Source organism: Apteryx rowi, unplaced genomic scaffold (genome assembly GCF_003343035.1).
Source record: "Apteryx rowi isolate R43461 unplaced genomic scaffold, aptRow1 scaffold_231, whole genome shotgun sequence".
Taxonomy (NCBI): domain Eukaryota; kingdom Metazoa; phylum Chordata; class Aves; order Apterygiformes; family Apterygidae; genus Apteryx; species Apteryx rowi.
This window is the reverse complement of record NW_020448653.1, coordinates 1,116,867-1,135,562: the sequence shown is the minus strand read 5'-3', so window position 1 is coordinate 1,135,562 and position 18,696 is coordinate 1,116,867. Positions and strand designations below refer to the sequence as shown.

General features: G+C 43.9%; 1 protein-coding gene across 2 annotated transcripts in view; it reads right to left on the bottom strand.

Annotated features, from left to right (window-relative positions):
• The window catches only part of GAD2 (glutamate decarboxylase 2), a 42,842-nt gene that overhangs the window by 17,708 nt on the left and 6,438 nt on the right, over positions 1-18,696 (bottom strand). Inside the window, exons 1-5 of one of the 2 annotated variants that reach the window (XM_026065755.1) lie at positions 18,483-18,624; positions 17,195-17,428; positions 12,443-12,533; positions 11,506-11,618; positions 7,190-7,305 (exon numbers count right to left, since the gene is read on the bottom strand). In XM_026065755.1, coding sequence (XP_025921540.1) covers positions 7,190-7,305; positions 11,506-11,618; positions 12,443-12,533; positions 17,195-17,402 — 528 coding nt within the window. In that variant the 5' untranslated portion in view covers positions 17,403-17,428; positions 18,483-18,624. Of the gene's footprint in view, positions 1-7,189; positions 7,306-11,505; positions 11,619-12,442; positions 12,534-17,194; positions 17,429-18,482; positions 18,625-18,696 lie in introns of those variants that run through there. The other variant, XM_026065756.1, reaches the window with a different exon arrangement.

Sequence of the window (18,696 nt, the reverse complement as noted above, 5' to 3'; positions counted from 1 at the left end):
GTCAATGTCATTAAAACAAAGATGAATTTTGCTCCTTATTCCATACTAGTTAAAACAGATTTACTAATGTAATTTGTCTTTCTAATAGAAAATAGAACTATTCCAACTACCTTAAAAAAGAGAGTATGGATTTGAACAGCTTACTATGAAAAGAAAATTAAGCCCATGTACTCAAAAGCATCCACTGGAATATGGCCAAGCCTAACTGCCTCACTGAGAAGTCTGATGGCCTTGGTAAAACGTCATTGGGGAAAAAATGAATGTAGCATTGAACATCTCAGATGCCTGAAAGCTGTTTACAGACTGATGGGAACTTAGCAGGCAGGAACCAAAACAGGTTTAGGGATAAATTGTGAAGAAATATAGAGATCTACGCACAAAGGGCAAATGCAATTACAATTTCTAAACAAACTTTAAATATGAAATTGCTCAATCTGCATATACAGACAGATATGTGACTGCTGTTGTATTTTTGTGTCTTGGGGTAATGTCTGAGGAATTACTACAGCTACTTGAGAAACTCTAAAGGGTTGGAATGAAACTGAACAAGGAAAAAATATAGTTTTAATAGTAAGAAAACTTTCCTATTTATGATGATTAGTAAACTTTGTTTTAGTATTCCTAGGACAGTGCTGAAAACTTGGCCATCTGGGTAATGTAAAGGTAAACAAACACGGAAAAGTAATCAAGGTCTAACAGAARGAAAGGTTTGTGGTTAGACAAAATAACTGAAAGGTTCAACTGGGCTAACAGGGCAAAGAATATGGGGCTGCAGATTGCCTAGCCATGCAAGGAACTGAGATTGAGCACAATCTCCTACTACATGGCCATGTAGGAGTAACTCAGGTCTGAAGTCCAGTGGTGGGAGAAGAGGGGTCAAAAGGGGAGAACGGGGCAGACTGCTGGATGCCAGCCCTGAAGAAAAGAAACCGGCTCAGAAAAGCAGGCAGTGTCATAATTTCACCACCATAATTTGACCAGTGTCCCATGCTTGCCAGGAATGGGGCAGGTGGTCACAGACTGTCCCTGTGCCCTTCTCCTTTCCTGCTTCCTGTGGCCTTGCACTGCAAAAGTTGCAGGGAAGACTAGAAATACATCCCCTGTAGAGAGTTTAGGCTGTTAGGAGAGTTGGAGGAACTGGAGTTATTTCCTGAAGGTGGCTGAAGACTTTGCATTAGTGTAATAGAGGTTGCAGATGTATGAGATAACTATGTTTTATCCTAACCTGGGGATAAATCTGAACAGGCAAGATTTCAAAGAAACCTCATTTTCTTTTGAAAAGAAATGTGGTTAAAGTTTAATGGTGAAACAGAGGAATAGAACAGCAGTCAATCTTAGTGACAAGAGTATATTATTAGTCAGAAAAAAAAAAGGTGATTTTGAGCCAGGGAAATCTTCCCTTTGTTTAAAATTTCAAATGATGTTAGGAATAAGTTTGTTTGCCCTGGTAGCCACTTTTTCATAATTAACTTTGTAGAGTAAAAACACACTGCAAATTTATTACAAGTGCAAGAATGAAACAGTCAGGCCTTTTGGAAAAAGGAAGAATTGGAATCATTAAAAATCTTATGATGCTGAAAAGCCTGGCAAACAATTGTTATCTTAAATGAACAGCGCTTTAATATACAGACACTGCTATTTTGTTATTGCAATATTCGATCTACCGGCATGTTTTATAGCTTAGTAAATTACCAACTCATCATCGGGCATGACTGAAGCTGACAGGAAGGACCACCCTAAATGCTGTGAGTGAGCCCCACAGGCCATGGCTGGCTTTCTGCGGGAGCCGTGGCAGCCGAAGGAAGCCAAAGTACCTTCCTCTCACTGCCCGCAGGGTTTAAACAACCAGGAGGACCTAAGGTGGGCTCCCTGCATATGAAGGCCAGGCTCCTTCTCACTTAGTTTTAACCATCTAAAAATGTGTGTCTGCTCAAGGCCAGCTGTCTGGGCTCCATCAAGAGGGGGGAGGAAATGGTACCTCCAGGAGGCACTTTATCCCTGAGGCTTTGGCACCTATTTTAGACCAGGATGAGTTGTCTTCTGCAGATCTCCCTCTCTTTTTATTGACTATAAAAAGTGCATAGACTAAATCAGATTAAATTTTTACACTTTAGGTAATTAAAGTTAAGCAAGATGAATCCTGTCTCTAATGTCTAATTGCAAGCTACAGCTTTTCCTTCAATTATCTACAAAAAGAGCTTACTGTGTCCCATCACATTTTTAAACACACTATAATGAGGTATATGTATTTGTAATATTTCCTTTAGCTACTGCTATTAAAATTTTAAAATGATTTGTTAATGCCAGGGGAAAATTAGTATTTTAATGCTTATACACAACATACTAATATTTCCATCTTTTGCATTTTGAAAGATGCAACTTTAAACTGCCTTTCTAATCCAGAAAGACTCACAACTTGTTTTTTCCAAGGAAAACTTGGACAGTTATTATGGTGCTGACAGTAATATTCTGGTTTTACAATCTTATCTGTGGATGAGAAACATTCCACTGAGTTCAGGAGGATTCTGTGGTGGTGAAAATGTGAGGAGATATTGAGCATATGAAGGACTAGTCCCAAATGACAAGTGTCTCTTTTGGTACAGTCTGCCCTCATGCATTGTTTTTCTGGAAAATGATTTTACTTTGATTTGAATAGAGTTACTTGAATTAAGTTGCTCCTCAAATAAGACCGACTTTTTCACTGTCTCCCTCCGACTTCCAACACCAACAAACGATACTTTTCTACTTACTTTCCATTAGGTAATGCAAAGAAAGAATGTGTGAATCCATGAATTTGATTTTGAGTTTTCTTAGGTGGAAACAAAAACATTTCCTACTTACTCTATATAGTTAGAAGTATAACTAATGGATTCATATTTTATGCCACTAGAAGGAAAACATGATTTCCATTATTTCTCAAATCTTTCCCTGGAAACTCCACCACAGAAGTCACCCACTGGATCACTTCTTGCAGGTGACAGTCCTGAAAATTGTCTCGTAAGCAGCCTGACTAGAGGGCAACAATTATGTGTCACAGCAATGAATGGGATTAAGAGATCATTCTACATAGAGACAAAGTCAAAATCTTTTGAAGGTTCTTTGTGAAATGGAGGTCTGTCAAGCTGTCTGCTTTGAGACAGAAGTCACTTTTTAATTTTGCTCTGTCTCTGATCCAAGAACCTCCATATTAGATTTCAGAAGCCTTTCAGACAAAAACTTTTGTCAAAAGCATTTTTCTCTCAAGGATACTGGTGTAGTTTGCTGTACTCCCTGCAAGTAATGGGGTTTGTACACACAGGGAAATTGGTGTGCCAAAAGTTGGAGCAATGACTTATCGCCAGTTGCCTCCTCTGGTTGAGATTGCAGTGCAGTCACTGCATGTGCTCCCAGGACAGGGGCRCTCCCCTACCAAAGCCGAAAAGCAGCCTCTCACCAATACACTCCTAGTGACCTCTCAAAGGATGAGGTCCCTCTAAGTATATCCAGCTGTCCACAATATAGACTAGCTCATATCTGAACTGCCACCAGACCCTCCTTTTGCAGTCAGTGGCTATCTGAGCCATATTCCCAATGAAGCCAAGGGCAAGAGTCATTCTGCAGGTGGGGGGTGCCAGAAGCACAGAGATCCTCTCTGTGCCTGTTGGATCTCCATCTGGGTGAAGAGGTCCCCTATTCACAGATCAGACTGAATTGCCTCCCTGTTTTTGTTCTGTAGTTTCTTTTTAAAAGCTATGACAGGAGCTGTATTGCTATTTCCCTAGTGAGCACTTCACAGGTTGCTCCTCCTTGGGCAGGCTGCTAGCGTGGGGTAGGAAACAAGGAAAGCYGATACAGACCACATGAGCGTGGTCTTGCTGGGTTGGATGAGATCAAATGATAGGAATAAATCACTATCTCTTTCCAATTATACCCAGCTTGTTTTTCATTCCCTGAACTGAAGATTGAGCCCATATGGCCCACAATTAAACACCAAGGCTGCGGAAGAGCTGCAGGTCTCTTAAGCTATTTTTATACTATCAAATAAAAAAGATGAGGATTGCTCTGTAACATGAACTTAGCTATTTCTCTACAACTAAACTCTCTCCCCCTGCAACCTCCTCCTCCTCCTCTGAACACAATGACTTTGTCCATTTTGCCTGTTAGCGATGATCCTTGCTCCATGCTATCCAGTTACTGCTGGATGCTAAGAGTGCTAGCAGGCCCAGTCAAAACCATGACAGGGAATAGGCTAAAATTCAATGGGACTTGACAAATCAATCAACTAAAATATTCTGGAAAGGTCTCTCTTTTTCAGCTATTTTCCCTGCATTGAAAAAGAGACCTGCTCAGCTGAACACTCACACCAGCCTAAAGCCGATACACTGAGGCACAGGAGGAGGCCTTCATCATTGTGTTTGAAAAGACAGGCTAAAATAGTTTGTTATGATTGCCATCTCTCACTTTTACCCTTCTGGGCACCCATGCAGATGAAAGAACCACTGATGATGTATTTGTTAATATATAAGATCTGATTAAGTCCTGAGGTAAGGAAGCGCACCTCAGTGGAATTATACCTGGGCCAAGACTGACATAAGCAGTTATAACATACTTAACTATCACTAGTGAAACAGAATTAAATTGAAGCAGAGTGAAAGACATGTCACAGTCATACTGAACTGCATGGGAAAGACTTGTGTAACAGGATCTTGCACGGCCAAAATAGTCACATAACCTACTTGAGGCACCTAATGTGGACTGCGTATGTCAGGATGCTGATCTTCCTCTATGGTCAATGCAGAGAAGTAGGTGAACCTCTCCTGAAGGTGATGTAGAACATCTAAATTAAGGAATATTTAGGTTCCTAGTTTAGATGCTCTGAGTTTCCCTCCAGAGGTACTCCTCTTCATTGATTGTGCAGACAGTGAGGTTCCTAATTCAGGCACCTAATGCACTCCTAAGTTAGGAAGTGAACTACGTGGGAGAAACTGCGAATTACTCTTCCCTTCCCTTTTCCCCTACTGGCAGCTGAACCTACCACTGCATCAGATTGAGGCCATATTCTGATTTCAGTAATACTGGTTGCAACTGCAAAGTAACTTCATTCATTTATAGTAATGGACACTCTAGATTGGTTGCAATGTTGATTCTGTTGTCTGGGAATTACTGATATTGGCATCTTTGCTTCAGACTGAAACCCTCACCAGAAAAATCTCAATGTAGCTAAACAAATACAATAACTTTAAAGCTTTGTTTACTATTATGCCACAGATAGAGCATGGGGAAATGACAGTATCTAGTTTATAGACCACTTGTTCCATGGCCATTGCCTCACAACAGCCTCCAAATGTGGCAGGGAGAAACAAGCATCAGACTCGGTAATCTAAAAGGAAGTAGAAGACCAGCATGGCATCATAAATAAGACAAATGACATTCTCATATCTCAGTGTCTGTTCAGATTTGGAATGACATTTCCTTTCTAAAGAGGGATTATATTCCTGGACCTCTGTAATTCCTGTACCAGCTTCTGTTATTTTGAAGGTAAAAGCCCTGATCCCATATCCTTTGGGTAATTAAGGGTTAAAGGATCCTGTCTTCACTTAGCTTGGTTTTATAACTTCCCTAGAAGATGTGTTATTACATATTTTATTGAAAAAGGGATTGGGAGAGGTACAGAACTGTAATTTCAAAATACTTTTAAAATCTAACAGATTTCAGACGCTACTGTGGATTTGGTAGTATATTTGATTTTGGAATGTTTAATTTGCTGAGGGAGCTTCTTCTTCCTTGGCCTGAAAATACAATTATTAAAGCTCATTTCATTATTTTGAGACTGATAGCACAATTTGGTTCATTGTTTAACATTCCATTGCTAYGAATACAATGAAATTCTCTAATGATTAATAGGATTTCTTATTTTAAATAATCATGCTGAACCTTATTTGCAAGACTTATTAGATCCGTAGCTTCTATATGAATAATGCATCTCTAGCTGTACAGCTAACTTTGGAGAGTTGCTACTCCTCTGTAAAATATTTTTCTCTCCGACTGATTTGGGGACAATTGATCTGCAATGTGGAACCTGCAGTTCTGCTTCGCAGCTCCTATTGCCAGGAAGGGCATCGTCAAAGGGACTTCCTCCCAAGCATTTCTGATCATTTTTGAGGACACTCGGCTCTTCACACTTGTAAAGAATGGAAACATAGTCTCTGAAAAAGTCAAAGAAGGTAGCCAGGTCCTTGAAGATGTTGTCATCTAACCTGGGCAGCATCCTGCTAAGGCCCAGCAGCAAAAGCGCCTTTTCTGTTTGAGCCCACCCAGCTGTAGAGAGATTTAGGAGGAGACCATGAAGCCTGAAGGCAGCTCACAGCCCCTTCTGTTTATAACCCTTCATTTTCCCCCTTTTCCTGCAMACACTTTCTCCGCTATAAGCTATAAGGAGTTTAAAGCCAAAATAATCCCCACAAGACAGACAGACAGACAGAAGAATGGCTTGGTATGGTTGTGCGAAGAGCAACCAACTCTCCATCTCCCCCATGCAGGCCACGGTGATTCCTCCACGCCCACTCCCCGTCACCTCAGCACCTCTCAAGCAGTGCATGGCCACTTGAGGCAGGTGCCTGCCACAAGCCCCCCTGTGCTGAAGGTTTTGCTCACAGGGAGAAATCCATGATAAAGCCCAGCACCCCACAACAGTCCACAGCAAACACATTGCTAACAGCTACTCTGCTGCACACACAGCATTTCACTATTACTGTCTTCATGTGTGTTATTACCCTATTACTAAATAACTGCAGGAGTGGTTTCAGCTAGCAAGATTTTGATTCACAGGGATTTTCTGTTCCACTAGAGTGACCTGAACGAGGACACTCCTGCCAGAAAGTTTAGCAGCCAGATTCTGAGCTCTCACTGTTTGATGAGGTCTTCAGCAGAGCTTCTTAGCATTCATCTTAACGTTTATATTGATGTAAGTGAGAGCAAGAAAGTTGCAGTGGGTTGCAGAGCCTGCTCTTCCTGGACTTCAGCCACAGATAAGTACATGGCTTATCCCTCCATATATCAAGAAGCCAGCCCTTTCCCATTTTTTTATTGCCAGTGAATGAATAACAGAAATGAAGACAGTTGGCTACAAATTCCTGTTTAGCTATTCTCTTCATCATGGTTTAATTCATAAAAGCAAATGTAACCGATAGGAAAAAACAGAAACACATACATGTTCTGATGTGAAGGCAACCAGTCTGGGAATAGCTGCCATTCCTTTTTCTTTAACTTCTGGAAACATCTTGAAACGTGCAATCAACATAGCATACATGTTAGATATGGCACCACCTGGAGTCCACAGTAATATACTGTTACTTTTTCTATGCATTGTAATATCATTGCAGTACAAATGACAAGTCTTGCTACAGCTTTTCTAACTCTGCCTAATTGCAGAAGCATGGGTTCTTCTTCCTGATGTTCCTCACAGTTGGGTTATAGAGTAATGGGATCTACTACACCTGAGTAATGGTTTATGTGGAAAGTCATACTGGTAAACATGACTGAGGTTTCCTTTCATCCCTCTTCTCTTGTCTCTCTTCATCCCCAATCTTATCTGCCCACATGCTATCAACACGCAATCCCCACTCAGTACTCTGCTCCACTCCCTGAGGGGCCACCACGGCAAGGCAACCGCGTAAGTGGCTTTTACGTGCCACCTAATCTGGGCACTCCTCTCCCAAACCAGGGAGGTGTTTTGCTCCCTGTCTCTGAGCGAACCCACGCAGCCTGTCCCAGCTGACATTATCATCTGGATAACCTGCAGCAGGGTAGGGGAAGACAAACGAAAAACAGTCATTCTACCAAATACTTTTTCTTTGTATTTGTCCTTGGATGAGAGCTAGAGCAAAGGTTAGATTTCCCTAATACTATCCTTAACATCACTGGCATACATTGACTTAAAAAAGCCATTTCAGGCATCAGATGCTAAACAATATTTTATTTCCATATTTCAATTATCAATGCTTAAATTAAAAAGGAGCTCTTTATTTTTTCTTTTGAGATTTTTACAAACTGAGCCTCTGTGTCTACAGTTGAACAATGTTTGGCTATACATTAATACTGCATGAGCACTATGGGAATATAATGCAGAACCTAAGGCAAAGTCTGAGTACTTTTATATACATACACATATGCACACACATACATATATATAACCAACCAGTTTTATCCTGTGTATATACTGTATATAGTGTATATACACAGATCATATATTTCATATATATTTATATAAATAAAATCTGCTTTTATGTAGTATATGCACATTGATTACGGTTTTAGATTTTTAAATGAATGGGTCAGACTGTCAGCTGAGGTAGTGTTGAACCAACTTAACTTTCATCCATTTAAAAATGTCATGTCTGCTTGTGGCCAGGCTCTTCTCTGGTGTGAAAGGAATAAGATAGGCACTTCCAGAAGATGGTTCAGTTCATCCTAAAATAATTTTTTCCAGTAGGAGGGTTGACTTGCCCTGTGGAGATGTCTATCCCTCTCCCTTAAATATAAGGGAGTCTCTGCAACTAGCCCAGGGTAGGCACCTAACGCTCGCACAGACAAAGTGGGGTGAGATGAATCCCACCCTGAAAAGAGATCAGGTTAGCTCTGCTGACAACAGTGACGCTCATGACGTGTTACACTGGCAGAGGATATGCACTGGTATTTGTAGCATTCTCTTGCCTTTTGTATGATTTGTATTTATCTCATTAAAGATATATATGCTATTCCACAGCCCAGAGAAACCATGCTTTGCCCTTCATTTCTAATCAGTGTCCTAATCCTGCTTTTGCAGCGAGGCAGTCCCTGTTCTGGGCTTCCCCTGACCTCACTGCCCTGCTGTGAGTCAAAGTGAAAATGCCACAATGAAACAGCACCACTAGTATGGGGGTCAAAGCAGACCAGGGGGTAATTTTCTTCCCTGTCAAATATTTTGCAAGGCATGTACATATTTCTACCCCTCCTTTTACAAATGAGGAAACAAGAAATGGAGAGATCGTGAGGAAATGTTCAGATAGTTGTCCCAAAAAAATTCAGGTGCCACAAACAGCTAGCTAGGTGGCTGAACTAAGGTGTCCAGGTTGAAGAAATTCAGCTCAACTGAACTATTTTGTCCAAAGTCATTAGCTCAGTGTCAGAAGAATCGAGACTGAAAGAGAATGCTTCCTCGATATCAGGGGGTTTTTTTGATCAGTGTTTATTACCTAGCCATTTAACCTTAAACTTATTAATGAGCACACATTCTGCCTTTAGTTTTGCAGCTGTGTTTACACCCACAATTAATTGCAGGCAACAAAACACACCTACGAAAACTGGAGATCCTAATCAGGCCATTATGATTTGCATGTATTGATACTGTATACTTCATCACAGAGAATGCAGAGAGCAAGAACCTTTTCTTTGCAACAGTAAGGTCTTAATTTGAAGCTGTGACGGATTTGAAATGAGAAGAGAGCATACCAACAACGATGATTTTGAACACTGCCTAAAAAAGGAGACCCTGCATACTAGCTATTGCTCCCTTAACAGAGTGAATTGGAAACATGTACTGTCCACAGACCAGAAATTATACAGAAAGAATGAATGAGACCAGGCAGCACTCCAAAAGGACAGCACACACATGCCCGCTAGAAAACCGGTCCTACAGTGGATTGTGGCACAGAAGCTGTCTGCCTCAGCTTTGGCTGTTTCAGGATCTATTTTACTGGCTCGCTAAGCCAAGAGCTGGGGAGGTCGACTGCGCTGTGAGATGGAGGGGAGAAGAACCAGAGGCTTGTATTTGTCTTTGCTTCTAGTTCAGAAAACACAAGCTCAGAAATGCAGAAAACACACACCTTCTTCCCTCACCCTCCCAGGTTATTTCTACTCCTGCTATTCTCTACCTAGAGCACCAATATCATGACTAAATGAAGCAAGTTCCAGAATTCGACCCACTAAGTAAAATCGTGGCTCCACTGACGTCAGGGATGGACCCTTCACTGCCTCGGGAGGGAYTGGACTTCCTTCTGCTGTATATACATTTTGTGACTCATGCTATCTCAGGCACAGTTTACCAAACCTTGGCAGATTTTGTGCTTGTAATGAGCCTTTCAACTGTGTGTGCTGCCTGTTCATGTGCTAGAGACCTGGCTACGAACTGTGCCCATCACTCAGGCTGAGCAGCAGTCCAGCCCAGCTAGGCTATCCCAGTTGAATCTTGCAATGTGAAAAACTGAACACTAGCTGTACCGAGCCAATTTTAGTGACTGTGGACAGTAATCAGCCACTGCTTGGTTTGGAAAAACTTTTACTTAGGACCTGGTCTCATGATATGTGTTTAGACATACCGCCCACTGTGATGGAGGTCATGGTCTTGGTCAGGACCTCTACGCACTGCAGTAAAAGCTGTCAGAGCTTCTGCTCTCAGTGCTTTTTAGATAAGGACTCATTAAGAAGTTATACAAATTCATATCTTTTTCTCCACTTATGTGTAAAGGCACAAAACTCCTGCATCACCTTCCACACATGCATTCAGATGTGGGAATTAAACTGTGAATTTTTGATCTTCTGCACAGCATGAACTTTACCCTTCATGCACTTGGAGATTTAAACAACCTAGGCTACTAGCAATGAAGTCCCTTTGATGGATAGCCAAAACATCCTTTCTCTCTCCATTAGGTCAATGAACTTTCTTTCCAGAAGAGCTCCTTCCCCACTATCAGTCTGTTCTCTTTTGCCAAACCAAGATGCTGTGCTCAATCCCAGTTCTTTCCAGTTTTTGCAATTCGGGGAGACAGGCCAAAATTTTTAGTAACAAAGTCCCAGAGTGAGATAGGAGGTGACAAAGAGTATATATAAATCAAAAGACTAAGTGGAACGATTAAAAAAAAAGTCTCAACAATGTAGTGCTCATCAGAGTCAATGATTTCTCTAGTTAATCACACTCATTTTTTGCCTTATGACTTGCCCTGAAGGAACTAGGTCTCTGACCCTCTAGGCACTCACAAAAACTAGCCACCCAAGTACTTCCACTGAGCTCAGTAGGCCAACTCACTTGTGTAAAGTTAAATATATAGTGTAGTGTTATATAGTGTAGTGTCTTACCCATCCATTCAATTCACTTATAGGGATGCTATGTTTTTCCTCCTCACTCAAATTTCCCCTGCAGTGATGGAGAACATTGCTGCGTTTCTTTGCTCCATTATTAAGATTATATTCTATTTCATATAATCTATAAAAAACTAGGGCCAAAACAAAACTGCAAGGCAAATATCTCTTCTGATTATGTTTCCCATGTGCCATTACAGCTGATCCTAATGCAGTGCAATTTGCTCAAACAGACACTCATATTCACATCTCTGAAATTCATAAACATGCAATATGTTATCTCAAAGAGGCCACTGGTGGTTATTAGCAAGTGTCCTCTTGAACATGCATATTTCATTATATTTACTCTTTAACTACAGGGGATTTCATAGCATAGTCTGAAAAATAAAGAAAGCTTGAAATATCATGTACCAGGTGAAAATATCCCATCGCCACAGCCCCCTGGCCAGCCAACCATCTCTCTCATTTTCCTTAGTGTGACATATTCCAAAAGTACAAACACTGGAGCAATTTCATAGGTGAACCTGAAATGTAGCAATGTCCATATTTAATGTTTTAATCTACAACACTAACACATCTTTTTCCAACATTACATCACATAATAGCCACGATATACTCTATCTTGCACTGGGTAGAGTTCTGTTTTGTAACATTTGATAATTTTCCTTCTGATTTGATGTCAAACATCTAAAAGAAGAAATACTGAGAGCACTGGAGTTTCCATTTCCACCCATTTCAGTGAAACAACTCATGCCCACCTTTTCCAGGCTCAAAGCTTTACCCTGTCTGCAAGACTGGCTGGTCAGATGCTAGACTTGCAAAAACCCGTGTGCATGTCTAGATTAATACACATTAGTAGTCCCATTCATGATGACAAGACAGTTCATGAAGCTAAGCAGGGGCATAATAATGTTGCCTAGCTCCAAAGTCTGAAAAAGACACTTCAAATTCTACATCTCTTTCTTGCAGAAAGCAATGGCTCTAACTGCTGAGTATGGATTATACCTACCCCTCTACATAAATGTTACTGCTTATTCACCACACTTTTCATTTTACATATTTTTGCTGGCAAAATACTGAAATATTTTTTCTGTACATTTAAAAGTGGGTTAGCAAAGCTGACATCATACATGATATGATGAAATTTTAGAGAAGACAGCCTACAGGACAATGTTGAAAGTCTTCATATAAATAATAAATATAACAAGCATTTAAAACCAAGATAATTATTTTCCAGAAACCTTAACATAAACGTGTTCCTTCATTCATTCAGCTACAGCAGCTAATACTGTAGAGCATCACTGTAACGCTACACTAAATATTATTAGTGAAAAATTCTGCTACTTACATATTAGTATTTGCTGCTGATGTCAGCCAGTCTGCTGCCAATCCAACCATGTCCAACCCAGTTGAAAGTTGATTAAAATATCTAGGATGCCCTGCGTAATACAGAAAATGTTATCAAAAGGCTGATGACACAGGACGAAATTATTCAGTGCTGAATGGTATATTCACCCCAGGTTTCTATACAGAAGGAAGTGCTTTCAAGGTATGAAACAAAGCAAGCAGCAGTAAAAGATTTTCTTGGAAAATGTAGGATTTCTCCTCTTTCTCATTCCAAGCTAAGTAAAATTGGAGTAATTATGTAGAACATGGAATAATGAATTCCAACATTCTCTATTATCCTTTCAATTTGCTTTGAAAATTAGTAGGATGCTGCCTCACAAAAATAGCTGTTTGCCCCTATTAGTGTGTCACATGTTGTCACTGAATGTGTTTTTGCCTGGCTAGGTTTGAAAGGCATGCACGAGACACCATCTGAAGAGCTTGCCAGTACATATAACATCAGTGATGAATGGCTAATGATTATAATAGACAGAGCAAAATGAGAAAATGGAACATTTTGGTGACTGCTTTGCACATGACTCAAAGGCTGATGATTGTACAAAGATGGCAGGGAAGGTGGCAGTACTTGTCATTTCTTCCCTGTCAGAGTGCAATTATAAATAGCGTAGCTGCTTGTAATTGTGATTTTAAATAAACCCAATTAAAGCAACATTGTTGCCACATCAGAATGATGCACAAGAATACACTCAATGCACTGATGGTCCATTTACATGCTTAATCTAATTGGCTCCTGAATTTCTCTAAAATCCTGTCAGAGATTTTTCTTAAAAAATGTGCTGAGAGCCATTAAAAACAGGAATACAAACCATTAACACTCCGTTTTTACTAGTAGCTCCTTGCAAGCCCCCGGTAAGTGGCATAATTGCAGCACGAATTAGGGAAGGTTAACAGCTACTGAGACGCCATCTGACTCAAAGGAAAGCATCTCTGCTTTAGAAACACCTGTCCTTACCCAGAGGCTACATACTGTTACTGCCTTCACGGAAAACAAAAGAAGAGCAAGATGATGGAGGAAATGCAGAGCAAGAACCAAGAGGAAACTATCTTGAGTCTCTAGTGGCCTCTTATCAGGCGCGTACACATGGCTTGAAGAATTACACGGGGAGAACAGCTCCCCTGCTCCCCACCTTCCCCGGCACAAAGGCAGCGTAACTGGGCTTTGCGGGCAGGGGATAAGCGGGGGGGGGGACACGACGACAAAATCCAGCTCYCCGCACCCGTCATCGGCAAAGAGCCCGATGTTGCTGCCACCCAGTTAGTGTGTGCCTGGCGCCGAGCCCTCCCCGCCGGGAGCAGGACGGGCTCCTTCCCCCCCGCGGCGCGGCTCAGGACGGCGGCCGGAGCCTCCGGGGCCGCAGGGCGAGCGGGCACGATGCACCCCGCCGCGGCCAGAGCCGCTGTCGGATCTGGGCCACGGGAAGGCTCCAGGAGGCTAAGAAAAACTCTGGCGCTGGAAACACAGCAAAAAGCTGGGGAATAACAAAACTCATATTCGTAGCTACAAGGTCTCAGCGGGTCTCTGGGAGGCTGCGTAACCAGCCCCAGGGGACAACCTGGTTGTCGCTACTTATTTCTACAAGGAAACCTCACAAAACACCTCCTGCTCTGGGAGCTGCCAGACGAAGGGGGCCGGCTGCCCGCAGCGGCAGAGGCAGGGAGGCGGGGAAGGGCAGCGCTTGTGTCACTACAGAAATGTCACTACGGAGGGACGCTCGCTGATGGTTTTGCTCCATCCCTGTGAAATCACACATCCCTGAATGCATTCGGCACTGAATACGAGGCTTTCCTTTAGTACACTCTGCCCTAGTAAAAATGCCTTTAATGTGGAACAACAGAAAACTTAGTCCCTCAGTTTGACCCCGAACGCAGACGGAAAGATTTTGCCATTTTTGTGATGTCCTAATATTTGAGCCTTTTGTCTGAAACGCAGATCACCTGTCACGGTCGGCACCGAACAAAGAGGTGCCTGAAACAGAGACCGACGGGGCCACCGGGCCGGGGTGGGGGGGAGGCCGGGAGAGACGTGGAAAAACAGGAGATTGCTACTTATGGACTGCTTTAGCAATACACGACACCTCCATGCGCCAGGGTCCCTGGGGGCGCAATGGGCAGCAGGAGCAGCGGCTGGGCGCCGGGGGCTGGGCACCCCCTTCGGGCAGCGCGGCCCCCACGGCCGCCCCTGCCCCTGCCGCTGCTGCTGCCCCTGCCAGGAGGCACCCCGGCCACGCGCCTGCCCCCGAAATAACTCTCCACTCCCACTCGTTTTTAGCCACGGGCAACCCCCAGCATTAAAACGCAGCCTCCGGAGCCTCCGTGAGGAAGCGGCGTCTAGCACCGGGCAAATGAGGACGACGCAAAGGAAGACGCTAGCGATGGTGTTGGGTTTGGCCTCGTTTATCACCCGGCGGCGCATGGGGCCTGCTGCCAACGTGAGTCTGCCAGGGGGCAGCGCCGAGGCAGCGCCGGCTCCTCCTGCCCTTGCTGGCAGACCCAAGCAATTTTATGCACCTGCATCTTAATCACCCCTGAAAACGTTTCACCGAATTTCCTATCCGTCTTCCCTGGTACTTGCAGGTGCTGCCCTGTGCTCCATCCCAGCGGACACTGCGCGCAGGGGCTGGTGCCCGGAGCTGAGCGTCCCTCAGCGCCCCGCGGCCGAGCTACTAGTGACCTCACCCCACAGGCAAAACCGGGGTAACCGCTGGCGTCTGGGGATCCGACCGCGAACGACAAGACTCGTCTAAGCAATGCAATTCATTTTCTGACCTGACTGCTTGGCCTCCGCAGCCAAGCGTGGCTCAAGCCCGCACCCCAGCCTGCCTGTGCCCGGCTGGTCCGGCTGGCGCTGGGCTGCCACACTCGCCCTCCCCGGCTCCACGAGCTTTTGTAGCCAGAGCAGTAGAAAGAAACTCCCACTGCCATAAACCTCAAGGCGTTACCCCTCATCTAAGGGCATTTTAAGCATTTTATGCTGAAGGAGCACTTCACACAGAGGTGCAAATCCGCCGGGCGCTTCCCGAGAGCCCCCTCCCCCGCCGGGCGCCCGGGGCCGCGCGGATGCCAGCCGGGATGTGGCAGTCGCCGCAGGGTGCTGAAGAGCATCGGCAGCCAAGCGAGGCGCTCAGCGCCGGGCCGGCCCGRCGGGGACCCGGGGCAAACGCCACCGCGCCGCGGCTCCTCTCCCCCACCCAGCCCGCTCCCCACCCCCGCATCGCTGTTTGAACCTTTACAGCATGATTTTAATTAAGCCCCCCCCCAAAACAACAAAAAAAAGACAGGAAGAAGGGAATGCTTCGCATATTCATGTGGGTGAATGGAGATAATAACATTGTTTTGAAGGGTCGTTTTGGACGCATAAAATGAAATAGTCTATTATGTGAAACAGGCTATGACAAAAAAGCTTAATGAAAATTGCTTAAGAAACCCTATTCTTTGATTTCAGATTTAGGGATCCTCTGTTTCACAGCATCCAGTGAAAATACCTTTCCTATGCTATATCGAGACACATGGCAAGGATCAATCGACTGACTTCGTTCCTGTGGACATCATTTATCTAACCATTTATTCCAATATTTTACAGATGCTTTGACAGCACCAGAGTCATATATCAAAAGCATTCAGCTGGATATTTCCACCTCTGAAAGAACAGGAATACAAAAATCCCCAGCAATCTGTATTGGGATCATTCTGTTCTGTTCCCCAAAGGTGACAAAAACCTGTTAGTATTTTCCCCTCAGCCTCTGTGGTTCTTTCACTAATTGATACACACTTAATTTTAAGTAATTTCTCAGTAATTCAAATTTCCATTAAGAGTTCTCTGGACTCCACATTATTTTTCAATCACAACCATAATTGTAGCTCTGCTTTTTCTTGCTCCTTGGCGGTTTATTTAAGGTGGCCCTGGATTCGGAGCCACAGGCTTTCCCGTGCCGCACTGCTTCCGCGGGCGCGAAGCTGGGGAGGATAAGCCCAAATGGGGGGGACGTGACTGATAGGGGGTGCTGGACAGGTAGGAATTAATTGATTCCTGCCCTCCTCAGTGAAAAATAACAAAATGGCTATTAAAACAATTTGGCTTTATTTATATTGCTTGAGCCTAGAGCTGAAAAAAACTCCAATTCTCCTGTGCTCAATTCTGCCAGATTTTCCAATTTTTCTGTCCTGCAGGTAAGCAGACAGACATAGCAAATGGCCGCTCAGAGCTCCCATTTACAGGACGTTTATTGTGATTTTGGCTGCCAAATCGGCTGGTGCCTGCTGCCCTCTGTGCAGACTCCCCCCCCCAGAGCAAACACGTCCCGGCTGCCTCCGTGCTCTCCATCCGATTGCACACCCGTCTGCAGGGAGCAAGATAAGATCCCCAGCCCATAATGTGAAAAATGGATGAAGAGGATGGGAGGAAAGTTGCAAAGGTGGTTAAAGCACTGCTCGGGGATACATTCAGCAACTCTGCTGCACAGGAGAATTAATTTTCAGTTAGGAAGGGTGTGTAATGCTGCACTGACAGTTACAGAGGCAGGGTTGCTAGAGTATTTTATCATTTAGGAAAACGATTCTTGTCTCTGCTAGAAATTGCTTTAAACCGACAAAATACAGGAGCTGCTTGAATCCTTAATGCTCCAAGATAAAACGAAATGACACCTTTAATCAATGGATGAGACCATACAGGGTAGAAAATGAGTGTGGCTATTACCTGTTTTAATTGCATACTTCAGAGTTGTTCTGCAGTTCAATAAAATTTCTTCCAAGGTTTGTGGCTGATCTGCCAGTTCCCAGTTATATTCCTGGAGCAGCTCGTTTGGGTAATGGAAATCAATAACTTTTGTTGATCTATCAAAACTTTTCACCACATACTGAAGTAAAATGTCCACAACGTCTTGTAGGAAAGACATAGTTGTCATTTCTCCATTGCATGCTGGCAGAAGATCTGGGAAAGGAGAAATGAAAAGTTAACTTGATTTTATGACTTTGTATATAGATTTGGGGCACAGTCTTCTCACATTTACTTTGGGGAAATCTTTTCACTGTGTTCAAAAAAAAGAACTTTTTTATTTATTAAGCAATTTGGTTAAGATACTATATTAAGGAATGTTCTAAGAGATGTAGTCAGATTTTAATTTCTTATCTAAAATGGCTATTTTTGCCTACAGTATATTTACCAATTTTAAGACAGGAGAGAGAGCAGGTAAACAAGAAAGAAGGGAAAACGAATCACAGGGAAAATAAGAATCAGAAAAATTTAAATGCTTCAAGAATCCCTCTCAAAATTATCATTTGCCTTGCAATAAAATACCCTCCTTGTGACTGTCCAGTGCAATGCTTTGCAAGTAACTTGTTGATAATTTAATGCCTTTTTCTGAAGCGATATTGCATGGTCTATCAGTGCCCACACTGACATCTTTTGTTTAAACTGGAGCGCGATGGCTCAGGCAGAGCCGAGCTGTACTGGAAAGCCCGAATTGGGAGTAAGCCGGGAGCAGCTGGATACGCAGCGGCGCAAGAGAAAGGCGGTTGCAGCCGGTCTCCCACGGCGGGGCCAGGAGGGCAGAGCTTTCCCCAGGTTACGATGCGAACGGGAGCATTTCTCGGCAGCACGTTTCTAAGTGGGGAAGGGGTTTTCGGTAGCAGAGAGGCTATCTCCACGGTCAGAAAAAACACCCTGAATTAAAATAAATCAATGAGAGAGCCCTCTTTCTCCCTCCCTCCCCGTGAACCTTAATCACATCTCAGGGACTGCAACGAAAAGGTCGTTGCTGTCAGTATTCCTTACACAGAGCGACCTGCAGGCTCGAGCACACCGGGTTTTTATTGTTTTTCTTTCTTTTTTTTTCTTTTTTTCTGGCGGTTTTAGAAACTGCCCAGCGCAGGCGGGTGTCTGGGGCGCGCAGCCCCCGGCCCGGCGGCAGACGGCATTTCACGACCCAAACCTCTGCTTTTTTTGTTAGTTTGTGAAAGGTGCCGTCGCCCGGGAGCGCCGTTACCTGTTGCGTGCAGAAACGCGTAATTCACGTCCGCTTTCGGGCAGCTGCAGGGCTTCTGGTCRCAGGCGCAGGCCGGCCGCTGCTCCGCCGCCCCCGGCGCCGCCTTGGCGCCCGTCTCCGCGGGCTTCTCCGCGTCTCCGTAGAGCAGGGCTTGACAGCGACAGGGACGCAGGGTTCAGCACCGCGGAGGCGCAGCGCGGCGCCCCGTCCCCCC